At 40.4% G+C, this 14077-nt stretch overlaps 1 protein-coding gene across 1 annotated transcript; it reads right to left on the reverse strand.

The window, feature by feature from the left end:
• Positions 1-4690: 4690 nt before the first annotated feature.
• On the reverse strand, positions 4691-11311 carry LOC113021684 (taste receptor type 1 member 3-like). Its single transcript, XM_026166383.1, has 8 exons — positions 11109-11311; positions 10706-11006; positions 10228-10584; positions 9705-10130; positions 7877-8080; positions 7646-7766; positions 6210-6580; positions 4691-5331 (listed from the first exon to the last, which is right to left on the reverse strand). Exons 1-8 carry the CDS (start codon positions 11309-11311, stop codon positions 4729-4731), a joined length of 2586 nt encoding a protein of 861 aa, XP_026022168.1. The 3' UTR covers positions 4691-4728.
• Between the last annotated feature and the right edge of the window lie 2766 nt (positions 11312-14077).

Below are 14077 nucleotides of genomic sequence, written 5' to 3' on the forward strand. Positions count from 1 at the left end.
TTTCTGAGAAAAAAGATTCACTTTGCACTTTTGTGTGTTTGTGTGTATGTCTGCAGTGTTCATCTTTCCGGAGTATTTTCATAGAATTTGTTTGTGGTTTGAAATTTCTTTATCTTTGGAATAATTATCTATCATGAGTATCATGATTCCTGGTTTGGATCTTTGAGTTTTGAGTTGCTTTGGACTTTTAGGGCTCCCATTAAGAGATTTCTATTCTCTCTGCTGTTCTAGTGTTTTTTAATTTTTGCTTTTTTTTTTTTTTTTAGATTTCATAATCATTCTGGTATTCTAGAGTTCTTGTGGTATTTGAGTTTGGGTAGTATTTATTAAATTTAGGATTCTTATTTGAATTTCTTTAATATTCTAAAAGTGAGACTTATTTCTTGTGCTATTGCTGAACTCTGTTTTTATTTCAAGGTTTTCTGTTACACTTTTTTACTGTTGTATTGTGTGAGTTCTGGTTTTTATGGATCTCTTGATGCATGCTCAATCATCCGGGGAAGTACATCTCCAAAAGTTTGATTCTGTTCATCTGGACGTGGCGTTTTCAGTGGGAGAAACGTTTCGTCACTCATCCAACTGACTTCTTCAGTCTCAGCTGACTGCAGGTTTCCCCAATCTTATAAACAGTACATTTGCATAATGACTGAAACCAGCCCACTGAAGGAACAATGGGCATCATAATTATGCAAATTCTCATGTGTATTTCCCACAGTGTTTGACTGCCTCTTCTTTCCTCTTTCAGTGTTTATGTCTTCCTTACCTCCGTCTTCGTTTTCATGTAAGACTTCTTACAGTCATATTTCCTGTTTTACTTTAATGGTAGGTAGTTGGTAGGTGGTTGCTTTTATGTTGAGTTTACCTTCCTTTCAGTTTCCTCTTAGTCTGCACCTGTGGTTCATTCTCCCAGCTATCCTGTATCCTTAATCGGTCTTGTTTGTGTACATACTGCAGTCATCCTTGTGTCCAATGCCATGTTGTCTGTTATGCTCCCCTTTTATTTGAAAAGGTCTGGGACTTTTTGTTAAGTATTCTGCCTGCAGTGTTCTGAATTTTGGTTATCCCCTCTTCAATCCACATACAAACAATGACACTTAAACAATCTCACACATTAAATTCCATTATGCCTCCTTGCTAAGACGCTATTAAACCAAAACCTTGTATCTTGAGTGTTTTTGATTAACTTTTCAGTTTTTTCAACCCATGAAAACGTGACTATCCAGAGCTGGGTCTAGTAAGCACATTGTTTTGAAATATCATGTCATATATTTCCCTCACTGTTGGCTTGGTATGTTTATTTGCATGCAATGTTGCTCATCCACAAGGCAAATTAAATATTTCCTCCCAAGATATTTGCATAAACCTTCAGCAGACTTACAAAGTAAGCTCCTTTTAAATGTCCATTTAAACACATTTTAAATCAGCTTTGAAGTTTTTTTTCTTTTTTGCCTTCTTTTACTATTACAGGAAATCTTTGGTAACAGGGGTTTGAAAAAACACAAGCCATTGTTTTTTATCATAAGGTATCTCATAGAAAACTTATAACTACTTACAAGTACGAAATTAAAAGGTGTAAATCAGAAAAGCAATATTTGATAATTAAACGCATTGAACACCACAGCCATAATTTTAGTTGTTAAGCTGATATCTATTACAACATCATTCAAGAATTCAAATTACACTATGGGCCTACAGAAAGATGGGCATTGCGTGACTACCAAAACTAGCAATTAGGACATGGAATGTTATCTCTCTTGTGGGGAAGGAGGCCTGGTTAGTGCTTAAGGTTGAGAGTTACCGGCTAGATATAGTCGGGCTCACCTCAAAGCACAGCTTAGGCACTGGAATCAGAGGGTTTGTTCCCAGCACCTTTGGGTCAGGGAATGTGCCCTGTCTGTCATCTGCGCTTATGCACTGAACAACGTTCAGAGTACCCAGCCTTCTTGGAGTCCATTGGGTGGTTGAGGGTGCTCTGGGAACACCTGGCAGAGGCCCTGGTCTGAGAGATCTTCAACTCACACCTCCGGCAGAGCTTCAAGAGCATTCCAAGGGAGACTGGGAACACTGAGGCTTTCTTGGTTGACACGCCTCTACAATGTTGTGTAGAGATGGTGGACTGAAGCATGTGTTCTAACTGCCATGGATAAGCAGTCACATGATATCACACATTGAAGGGATTACAAAATGTAGTATAATACACAAATATATGTTTCTAATAAATATATTGAGAATATTAATATAGATAATGACAATTAGTTTTCCTTGGTCAGTGATACAGATGGAAGCTTGAGTGTGAGAAGTGTTTAGGCTAAGTTAGAGCTGGGCGATATGAGATTTTTTCATATCACGATATGTTTTTTTCATTTCAGGCGATAACGATATCTATCACGATATAAGCCAAATAACTATATTTGTAAGATTTAAATGTGCCGTTGCTCACAAGTAAAATGTGAAATAATCAGCAGCTTGTTTTGATTTAAATATTTATTTCTCATAATAAGTTCAACAGGGTAGATGTACTTAAGGAACATGAGACTTTTTCAGATAAATAAAGGCAAATATTGCAAACTACACAAAAGACAGCCACTAAAGCGTTTAAGTTTCAAAATAGAACAAACAAAACAGACTAAATTGTCAATTCCACTTAGAAACAAAATATTAATTCTAAAAATAAATCTTAGTTTGTTTTACAGAAGAACAGACAAAACTGACTAACTTTTGTCAATATCAAATAAACTGAGAACTAAAAGGAAATTCTCAATCTCTCCTTGTTGTATAGCTTAGCTTTTCAAACAGTTTTAACAGTTACTTTAGTCTGACAAAAGCCGAATGACGAATTAGCGCTTCCAGTCAGAGACACGTACACGGGTATTTTTGAAAACGGAGATTTTCCGTTTTCGTTTTAAAAAATAATCCCGTCCACACATAAAGGCAGAAATGAAGGAAAACGCTGCTATGAACATGCCAAAGAAGCAGGTGGCGCTAGATTCCTAACCGTGCAGAAATGTTGGCCAATCAGAAGTCTAGAAGCCTCGGTGGGAAAAAGTAAACAAAGCTGGGGCATAGAAGCAGAACCGAGTCGTATGTGTGGACGGACAGTAACTGTGTGTATATGTAAGCATTTAAACACTGCAGAGAGTAGAATTAACAGTATTGTAGAAATTCATTTCACCGAAACAATAACGTGGCGCACAGTGTGACGCATGCACCAGTTTATTGTATTTCCAGACTTGCTTTCGGCACAATTTACAGTGCACGCTACTCTGTTTTTTGTCAGACTTGAAATAGCCGAAATACCTTCACACTATGGAACTTCTATGGCTCTTCCGTTCAACAATCTCTCCGGCATTGGAACCATCATCTGTTTTCTCTTCGGTCACGCTCGGTTGATTTTTCTAGTCGGCACACTCATTTCCTCCATTACGCGCTGGCTCCATTACCTGCTGGCTGCTTCCCAAACAAACACACGTGCAGCTTGGCACTTGTGCTGTACGTAACAAGTCACACGACGTGACGCTGCGGCTGTGATTGGTTCAGCTCTGCGCTACTTAATTTGGATTGGCTGACCTTTTTTTTTTTTTTTTTTTTAATAGGACAAGAGCGGCGAGGTCTATCGCGATAGCTTAATTTCTCTATCGAGTAAAAGTTATATCGCGATACATATCGTTATCGTTCTATCGCCCAGCTCTAGGCTAAGTACAACTCAGCATTGCAAATCATGTGGATATATGTTTGAAAATTATGGCCTCAAAGCTTTTCTTGCCTGTGGCACCTGGAAGCGGTTGGATACACACTTACTCACCTGTGTGCACTCTGATGTCACTGCAGAGTTCCTCAGTTTCTCCCTCTGTGGTCTTAAAGATTTGCTTCTCATGCACACACACACACACACACACACACACACACACACACACACACACACACACACACACACACAATATGGCAGCTTTATTTAGTAATAAATAGCTCTCAGGTTTTGTACTGAGCATGTCAAATATTTTTGACTAGTATTTTAATGTATTTAAGATGAAAATACACTGCAAGTACAATAGTGTACAACACATTCTATATTATTTATGAAGTTCACACCACAAGTATTAATGCAAAAAAGAAAAAAAAGACGGAACCAGTTTCACAACAATAAATTTACAATCTGTCTTTACCAGAGAAAAGATTAAACCCAAACTTAGTCAGTGTATCAAGATTTTGATAATTTAATGTGTATTACTCTGAGGCAGAATTGTGTACATAACAATTTTACTTTTAGATAACTTGAGAGTATTTTTAAAGAGAAAAGCAATTATTATATTTTTAAATGATAAACATTGTAGGTTAAAAATCCAGTGTTAGAGATAAAAAACTGTCACAGTACAGTATGTCTAATTGCTTCATTATTTTCATCCAGTTCATGAAACTGCAGTAACACAAACAAAAGAAATATAGAAAAAAAATTCTTGAATAAAATAGTTTACAGGTACAAATCTATTTTAAACTCTTTTGCAGACTACACATTATTATATAAATGCAATGCACTTTCTGTGTTATTTGCTGTATGTATTACGTGATTGTAGAGTAATTCAGAAACAACTATTTTTATAATATTATCTAGTTTCTTTTGTGGTGTACTGAACTATGCTGCAAATTACTCAATCATTCCTATCCTCATAGAAAGCAAAAGCTATGGAATTTTGAGATTCTTTGATTTTCTTAATAAGAAGCTCAGTTGTTTTATTGTCCTTCCTGTGCTTTTGGCTGTTGCTCTTCTTGAGTTTGAGTTGGTGGGACGCCCTCTAAGAAGGTACAGAAGTACTTTGCTGTGTTTAATTCAGGTTTCTTTAACAAGAAGTAACATTTTGGAAAGTAGTAGGCTGCCAGCAGTCCAAAGTTGCTTGCTAGGCTGAAATAAACATGGACAATTGACCGGATCTTGTTATTATCACTGTTGTTGCCTACGTAGATTGGAATAAAGATCACCCAAATGACACAGTAAATCAGGGTGGAAAAGGTGATGTCTCTGGCTAAGTTATACTGATGAAGAGGCTCCACTGCTATGAAGGTGCATATGAATGATGCAAGGGCCATTGCACCATTGAAAACTTGCATTAAAGCAAATCCAGTCAAAGATGAAACAGGACACGAGAGGAAGAATTCTACAAAGTCTATTGTCATATTTGCCACATATTCAGACAATGAAGGTCCTTCTTGAACAAACCAGCCACAGAGACCAGCCTGCACAGCGCAGCAGATCAGCACAAACAGCCAGCTCACAGGGCCTCTTAACAAATGCAGGTGAGAGGCAGCCATCTCTGGGAACTCTGTCACGCAAATTATCTGTTAAAAAAAGAAGAAGTTATCATCCTGATTATATCTTTATTTTTTATTTTTCTTATATTACATTATGTGTTTTGTCCAAAAGCGCTTGTGCTTTTATGCGCTTTCACTAAAAACAACTTCTGAATTTTTTTGAGAAATCTAAAGTAGATTACACTTGTATGCCTCCACAAACCTGTCAAGTTACAGTTTACGCTGAAAATAAGGTAAAAATTCTAAAATGTGGAAACACTGCAATGAAGATGAAGCTGAGCATCAAGCCAAATGGTTACAACTGCCTCATAGATATTAGACAGAAAAATGTTTTTGCAAAATACTGAGCCGTAGCAGTTAAATTGACCTTTGACCTTTTATATGTAAAATGCCACCTTTTTACAATTTATGATCGTTTTTTGCTGTTGGTGTATTATTTGTAAAGTTCTTACTGAAATCCCTTTTCTTGACACCACACACTGATCATGACTGATGTTTTTACTATGTTTTACACAATTTTGTGGGGTTTTATTTAAACTGCATGTATTAAATTGAAAATGTAGATTTTCTTTTATTGATGGGAGTATATACATATTAATAGCTCTTGAACGGTTTTGTTTCTGTGTCATGCTATATATCTGGTCTGTCTTGCAAAAGTAAACGTTCCTTGAAAACTGGCCAATAAATACATGTGATATCTCTAATTTGTGTAAGTATGTGTCAGTAGCAATTATCAAATTAAAGTTAGAAACAAAAATTATTGAAGACTGGAAAGCTTAGGGAAGACAGAAAAATTAACACACTGCATACCTTCTATCTGTATTTTATCGAGCATGTTCTTTAACTGATTCTGCCATTTCTGCACACTGCCATTGTGGGGCAGTATTTCACCAGTATTAACTCACCTGTAGTGAGATGGACAGGATAACGGAGAGGGTGACAGTCTGGAAAATGGAAGTGAAGGGCAGCTGAAGACGGCAGACCACATCCCTGGGCTCCCCCAGGAAGAGCAGCAGACTGAGACATGCTCCCATCAGGCCGAGCACAGCCACAAAACTCAAGGGTCCCCCCGAGGCCTTTACCAGGGGGGTTCCTCGGTGCATCAGGAACATGACACCCACCGACCCCTGACATATCAGCAGCAGCACACCAACCAGCATCATTATCACAGCATCCTCGCTGTCCCAGGTGAAAAACTTAAAGATGGGGTCAGTGCAGTTCGTGCTGCGATGCTGGGACCACTGACCGTTGGGACATTTAGTACACTGGGTGTCGTCTATGATTGGGAAAGCACAAAAATATGGCTAAATTAAAAAGCAAAATAAAACATCACAACAGTACACACACGCACCATTTAGAGATCCTATCTTGCACAGGCTACATGTGTGACTTACTTCATTTTTATGCCTTCTTACACAGAAAGAGATAAGAAAATCATTCCCCTGATTTGAAGAGGAGAAATGTATTGCCCTAATTAACAAAACCTAATGATTTGGAAAGGGACACATCTGTCTATATAAGGTTCCATAGTTGCAGTGTATGTGAGAGCAACAACCATGCCTAAAACACTTCACTGATCAGGCCTGAAGGGTAGACTCGCAAGAGAGAAGCCACTCCACAAGAATAAGCACATAGCAGCCTGCCTGGAGTTTCTCAAAAAGGTACTTGAAGGACTCTCAGACCACGAGAAACAAAATTCTCTGGTCTGATAAAACAAAGATTGAACTGTTTGACATTAATTCCAAGTGTCATGTCTGGAGGCAACCAGTGCTCTGGACCTCTGATTCATCAGGTTCAAGTTCATCTTCCAAAAGAACAACAACCTTAAGCACACAGGCATCATAACAAAGGAGTGGGTTCGGGACCGCTCTGAATATCCTTAATTGGCCTAGCCAAAGCCCACACTTGAATCCAATTGAATATTTCTGGAGAGGTCTGAAAATGGCTGTGCAATTACACTCTCCATCAAACTCGATGGAGTTTCAGAGGTTCTGCAAGGAAGAATGGGAGAAACTGCCCAAAACCAGGAATGCCAAGAATGTAGCATCATAGTCAAAAAGACTAGAGGCTGTAATTGCTACCAAAGGTGCTTTAATAAAGTATTGAGAAAAGGCTGTGAACACTTATTTACAGTTTATATGTTTTATTTTTAGAAAAACTTATATTTATTTTGTAGAATTAAGACATAGAATTTTTTTCACTTTGCCAACATGAAGTATTATGTGTGAACTCTTGAGGTGAAAATGAATTTAATCCATTCTGGAATAAGGCTGTCACATAACACTGTGGATTCTTACTGGTTGCTCTGTATGAGCATGAATCTCATCTGAGACAACATCACCTTCATTTGCCTGGTAGGTGCCTGCCAAACAGTCGATGCAGTCAAAACAGCAGGAATAGAAACCCTTGACTCTGAGGACCTGGCCTCTGTCACATTTTGCTGAACAGGTGGACACAGGAATCTGTGAAGGTTGTGGTACAAAATTTAAGATCTTAAAATAGATCATGAACTGGACATGAAAGCTTTTACATGCTAGAAGTTGTGAAGATTTTTCTGAGTTACAAGCGTTACCTGTTTAGTGTGCCACTGAAAGAGGGACTTGTTGAGGAACAGCTTTTGTTCAGTATATTCTCCCACATTTCTAAAGTCCACTTGAGATGAGTTTGTCCAGATCCACTGAATCATATTGTATCCTATGTTCGGATTGCCATCATTGTCAAAGTCTAGACGTGTGCCATTTATGTTAACAGAAGTGTTCTTTAAAACCTGCAAGAGCTGCAAAATGCAATTATTGTTGTTACTGATAAGCTCGATTCCAAACTTTGTATAGTGTCTCATATATCTGTGAAGGTTCTCAGTCATCCAGGTCATCGTAGTCAAAGGAGCTTGCAAAGAAAAGCGTCTGGACTTCTTTAAGTTGCTTGAAGACGTTTCACCTCTCATCCGAGAAGCTTCTTCAGTTCTAAGGTCAAATGGTGGAGAGTCCCAGATATAAACCTAGTGGGAGTGACCCCCACAGAGGGACAAAAGGACCCCCTGATGATCCTCTAATCACCTGATCCAAGGTGTGAAATTGGGTGTGGGCCCCAATCAGCCAGAGTTTCGGGTGTGTTCATTGTGAAACCTGGCCCCACCTTGTCATGCGAATTCCTGAGGTCAGATGGCCCAGGATGTGAGTGGGCGTTAAGGCGTCTGGGAAGGGATCTCAAAACTGGATTATAGATGGCAGAGAGTTGGTGTCGTAAACCCCCGCCTCTGTTCAAAGATGGTCGCTCACAGTGGACATAGATGGCTTCTTTCACTCCTCTTTCAAACCATCTATCCTCTCTGTCCAAAATGTGAACATTGGCATCCTCGAAAGAGTGTCCTTTATCCTTAAGATGCAGATGGACTGCTGAGTCTTGTCCTGTGGAGGTGGCTCTTCTGTGTTGTGCTATGCGCTTGTGAAGTGGCTGTTTGGTCTCTCCAATGTAGAGGTCTGGGCATTCCTCACTGCACTGTACAGCATACACCACGTTGTTAAGTTTGTGTTTTGGCGTTTTGTCTTTCGGGTGAACCAGTTTCTGTCTGAGTGTGTTGCTGGGTCTGAAATACACTGGGATGTCATGCTTGGAGAAAACTCTCCTGAGTTTTTCTGATACACCGGCTACATAGGGGATGACAATGTTGTTGCGTCTGTCCTTCTTATCCTCCTTCGCTGGTGGATAAGAAGGACACCAGCGAAGTCCTTCTTATCCGCTCAGGTGACACTGAGCGAAGGAGGCTCAGTGTCACCTGAGCCTCCTTCGCTGGCTCAGGTGACACCAGCGAAGGAGGATAAGAAGGACAGACGCAACAACATTGTCATCCCCTATGTAGCCGGTGTATCAGAAAAACTCAGGAGAGTTTTCTCCAAGCATGACATCCCAGTGTATTTCAGACCCAGCAACACACTCAGACAGAAACTGGTTCACCCGAAAGACACCCCCGACCATCTTTGAACAGAGGCGGGGGTTTACGACACCAACTCTCTGCCATCTATAATCCAGTTTTGAGATCCCTTCCCAGACGCCTTAACGCCCACTCACATCCTGGGCCATCTGACCTCAGGAATTCGCATGACAAGGTGGGGCCAGGTTTCACAATGAACACACCCGAAACTCTGGCTGATTGGGTCCCACACCCAATTTCACACCTTGGCTCAGGTGATTAGAGGATCATCAGGGGGTCCTTTTGTCCCTCTGTGGGGGTCACTCCCACTAGGTTTATATCTGGGACTCTCCACCATTTGACCTTAGAACTGAAGAAGCTTCTCGGATGAGAGGTGAAACGTCTTCAAGCAACTTAAAGAAGTCCAGACGCTTTTCTTTGCAAGCTCCTTTGACAGTGTCTCATATAGTAGAAAAATAAAAGAAATCACCTTCCAGGGATAGATTTTGCTTCCAGATCCCCACTTACAGGCAGTTGAATTGCACTCCAGCAGGTTATGCAGTGCCTGTGCTACACTGTAAACAGCAGCATACACACTGAAAGCTGATTTCTGGACTGCAGGTGCTTCCACTATGCTAATGTTGTCTAGTGACAAATTCCAGCATTGTGTGCAGCGATTGTTTGGATTGTTTTGACTGTCAGGATTTGTGGTTGGAGTGGATGTCTTTGTCCGCTCTTCACTGAGTTTCTTGAAAAGCTCCATTGCATAATCTTTGAACAGGCCGAGGGTGTCTGTTTTGTCAACAAATCCAATGATTGTGCCAACTGTTTCAATGTTGGGCAGAGAAGTCACTCGAGTATGTATTGCCCAACTTGTGCTGCCGATCCACACAGCTGTTAAATTACTCCTGATAACCTGGAATAAATTGCATTGGTTGACTGGTACTGAACAAACTGTCCATTAGCAGAAAATAATACATTTGTGAATCACTTTAAATCTCTGTTTCACTAACCTCTCTAAAAAAGTATTCAGCTTTCTCTGCGAGAGAAAACACCACTACCACTCTGACATTGGTCGTTTGGATATCATTTATGATGGTTTCGATCGCTGGTTCGGGGTCAGTGTACACTGGAATCAGGCCCTGATAGGCCACACAGATAGATGTGTTTACTGTCATTTTAGTGAACATCTGCACACCTCGTTGCCCGTACTCCTCGTCGCTGCCCACAATTGCAACCCAGTTCCAGCCAAACTCCTGTATTAGCTTTATCATGACATCCACTTGCCATTTATCACTTGGCACAGTACGAAAGAATGACGGGTAGAGAAGTTTATCACTGAACATGTCGCTGGTGGCCCCATAGCTAATCTGGTGTGAAAATTAAAAACAGAAACGATTTACTTTTACATTTAAAATATTTTTGCAAGTCTCAAATTTGTAAATCAAGAGAAAAAAATCTGATAACTACAAAATGTATGTGTATTCAAACCTGTGGTAGCATAAAAAATCCCAGGAGTTTTCCAATAACTGACACCATTTCTGATTCAAAAGGACCAATAACTGCAACTATACTGGGCTCATGGTCAGTGTAATTACACCGCACAGGTAGTTCTTGGCTGGATTTTTCAGTTAGGAGAGACAGAGTAGGGTTTATAATTACTGAAGATTGTCTGCATGTGTCATAGATTTCATAACCTAACTTGATGCCAGGGAGGAGAGTCTGATTTCCGTTGATTTCATCCACTGCGTATTTCATTGATATAGCAAGTCCCAGTACAACATTATTTGCACTGTTCAGCAGCAAGCAGAAAACAGTAGAAGTCATTGTAAGTCAGGGTTAGTTATTTTGAATCTCATGTTGTTAAGAAAGCGTTGTTCATAACCATCCTTACCTTTCACATCTTATCTGGTTGGGCTCTGTTATGTCACTGAGGCTGCTGGTGACATCATTAATGGGAAAGAGCCCTCCGAGCATAATGTCCCCAGACAAACTGAAGAGGTTGGTCGAAATGTTGCTGACCCATTCAGGCAAACTCTCACTGCAGCTCAGTGTAAAGAAACAGCACAAAACCAGCAGAGTGAGACATGAAGCCATGACGCCAATAAGAGGGAGACTGAAGCCACAGCAATAAGAGCAGAGTGCTTATGTCAGTGTTTCGGAAATTATTGTTTTATACAAATTCACCTGGAGGTCCTCATCATGCCTTCCCTCACTTGCCCAACCAAACCTGACACATTAGCAAAAGCAAATGCAAATCATACACATAACAAATCAAATTTGAATACAAGTGAACCTTTTGACATGATTAATCTATTTTTTCCAATCATACCAAAACGATTTTTTAATTTGAAATATCGTGGGAGCAAGAAATGATGCAGTCTCCTATACCTTAATGTTTTTCACATGGTTTTTCACATTTTGCTCGAGCAACGACTCGCTTTGCACAATGTGTAGAGATATGTTTGCTTATGCTGTTCCAGTGGTGTTATCTAACCAGGGTAATTTCCTGAAATGTGTTGATATTTGTTTGTGGTGTGAAATTTGTTTCTCTTTTGTCTAACTATATCTCATAAGTGTCATGATTCGTGGTTTCTCGTGTTTGAGTTGTGTTGGAGTATGTGGGTTCTCATTATGTGTTTTCTGTTTATTCTCCCTTTTATTCTACTAAATTGAGGACAGATGATACTGTGGTGGAGTTTGGTCTACGGCTCTTCTGCAGAGGAAGAGTGGTGCAGAGGAAGGGTGGTGCAATAGGTTCAAAAGCTCAAGAGTGGAAATCCCTGTAAATAAAAGATCACTTGCCTGCAATGCTGTCTGTGTGTCTTGGTGGGGTCCCAGAACTGGTGTGTTTCACAGTTGGGCAGAAATCCAGCCAAGGAATGTTGGAGACATAGCCTGACTTATTGCTGGTGCATATGGTGGTGAAAGTTGTAGCACTGTCAGCAAGAGCAGGCGGCAATATGGCAAGTGCAACTGGAGAAGCTGTAGTACCAGGCTGAGCGCCTGAGGCAGGTTATGTAGAGACTGGTTCCTCACTGGTGCCTCTGCTACACTCTCCGTGACTGATGCTGAGGCTGGACTGGATGGGGGTGGAGACCATCCTCAGGCCATCATAGAGTTCAAAGTGAAAGCAAAGGAATGCCACAGCACATTCAGGAGTGGGCAGTGTTGCTACAGGGGGAAGGCCCAGATGGTGGCACTGAGCCTGCTGCCAGTGTTGCGAGGGCGCTTTGCCGAAGTCTCCAAGGTAAGTGAAATTCAATACATCCTGGACCCGAGACCAAAGCTACACACATTGGGGAGTTTATCAAGGGATAATATGCTCTATTGCTCTATACATAGATAATTTACTATATTTCTTTATTGTTGTCTTTTTTTGTCCTTAACCCTGTCCTCCCAGGTCTTTCTCATTACATCCAGTGGACCTCTGATTGATGGACAAATAGCAAGTCAGAAGATCAAAGGTTTTCAAACACTCTTCAATCATATAATAAATGACAGCAAAATAAGAATCAACAGCCATGGCCACAACCCATACACTCAGTTCTGCTGCTCAACCCACAAAAGCATTTTCCTTGTGGCAGCAGTTAAGTAGAAATAAACAGGCTTTCCAAGAGTATAACATTTATTGGCACAGATCATTGTTACAACAAAAAAATAATCAAACAAATGTACTTTTTGTGCCAAGTTTATATGAAACCATACCGTAGTGGTTCACAGCCAAGAATGAAAGATGGGGATGAAAATTAGCACCTCCAAGTCTGAGGCCATGGTTCTCAGCCAGAAAAGGGTGGAGTGCTCACTCCAGGTCACGGACAAGTTGCTAAGTTACTGATATTGTTACACTACTGATATTATTACTCCTGCTCTGCCTGCAGCCCCTAATTCTTCAAATGAAGATTGTGAAAAAAAAACATAAACATAAAGGTAAAAAACACTAACATAAAGGTAAATAGTGAAGGAGGAGCCAAGATGCTAATTTTCAAATGTTTATTTCATGCTAGCGTTGAAATCATGGTTCAGACTGAGGCAATAATTTCAGGGGAGCCAAGGCCAACATAACAAACAAAACATTCCTGATATGAAAATAAAAGAAATTGACCTAACTCCAAAGAAAACAATAAAAAAAAAAGAAAAAAACTATACAACCTATAACCATAACCTACCTAACAACCAGTATTGGGGAGTAACGGAATACATGTACCGCCGTTACGTATTTAAAATACAAAATATGAGTAACTGTATTCCGTTACAGTTACCGTTTAAAAAGGTGGTATTTAGATTACAGTTACTTTGTTGAAATAAATGGATTACACTGCGGTACTTTCCTGTTTCATTTTGTCGCGGGTCAGGACTGTTTGGGTTTTGTTTGACAGCTACGTTCTGTTGTTCCAGGTGGCAGCGTTACGGTTGCCATGGTTACAGGGCGACGCTCTCTCTCTCTCTGCGACTGTGTGTTTCCTGGGTGAGAGAGCGCCTTTTCGTTGTTGTTGTTGTTGTTGTGCTAAGCTAACAGGCAGAATGCTACCAGCATAGCTCTAAAGAATGTAGCATCATGGGCAGTGTAGTCCGTGTTGCAGGGAGAATGGACTGCCATACACGTTATGGGTCTGTGAGCGCGAGAAGGGAGAAAAAGGGGAGTGGAAAGGTACGAGTTGTCATCGAGGAAAAACGGGAGCTGGAAGCATGTAAATATAATAATAACCACTGCAGCCAAGAAGAGTGCCTGACGAGCCCAGTTGTAAGTAAGCTATTAAGACTCGACTGTACACCGTGTTCGTGTTTTCCTCCGAAAACAATAAGTTCCGTTGGAGCAGCCTTTCAACGCCTCTCTCTGTCTCTCGCCAGAAAAGTTGACCC

This window comes from Astatotilapia calliptera, chromosome 5 (assembly GCF_900246225.1).
Source record: "Astatotilapia calliptera chromosome 5, fAstCal1.2, whole genome shotgun sequence".
Taxonomy (NCBI): Eukaryota; Metazoa; Chordata; class Actinopteri; order Cichliformes; family Cichlidae; genus Astatotilapia; species Astatotilapia calliptera.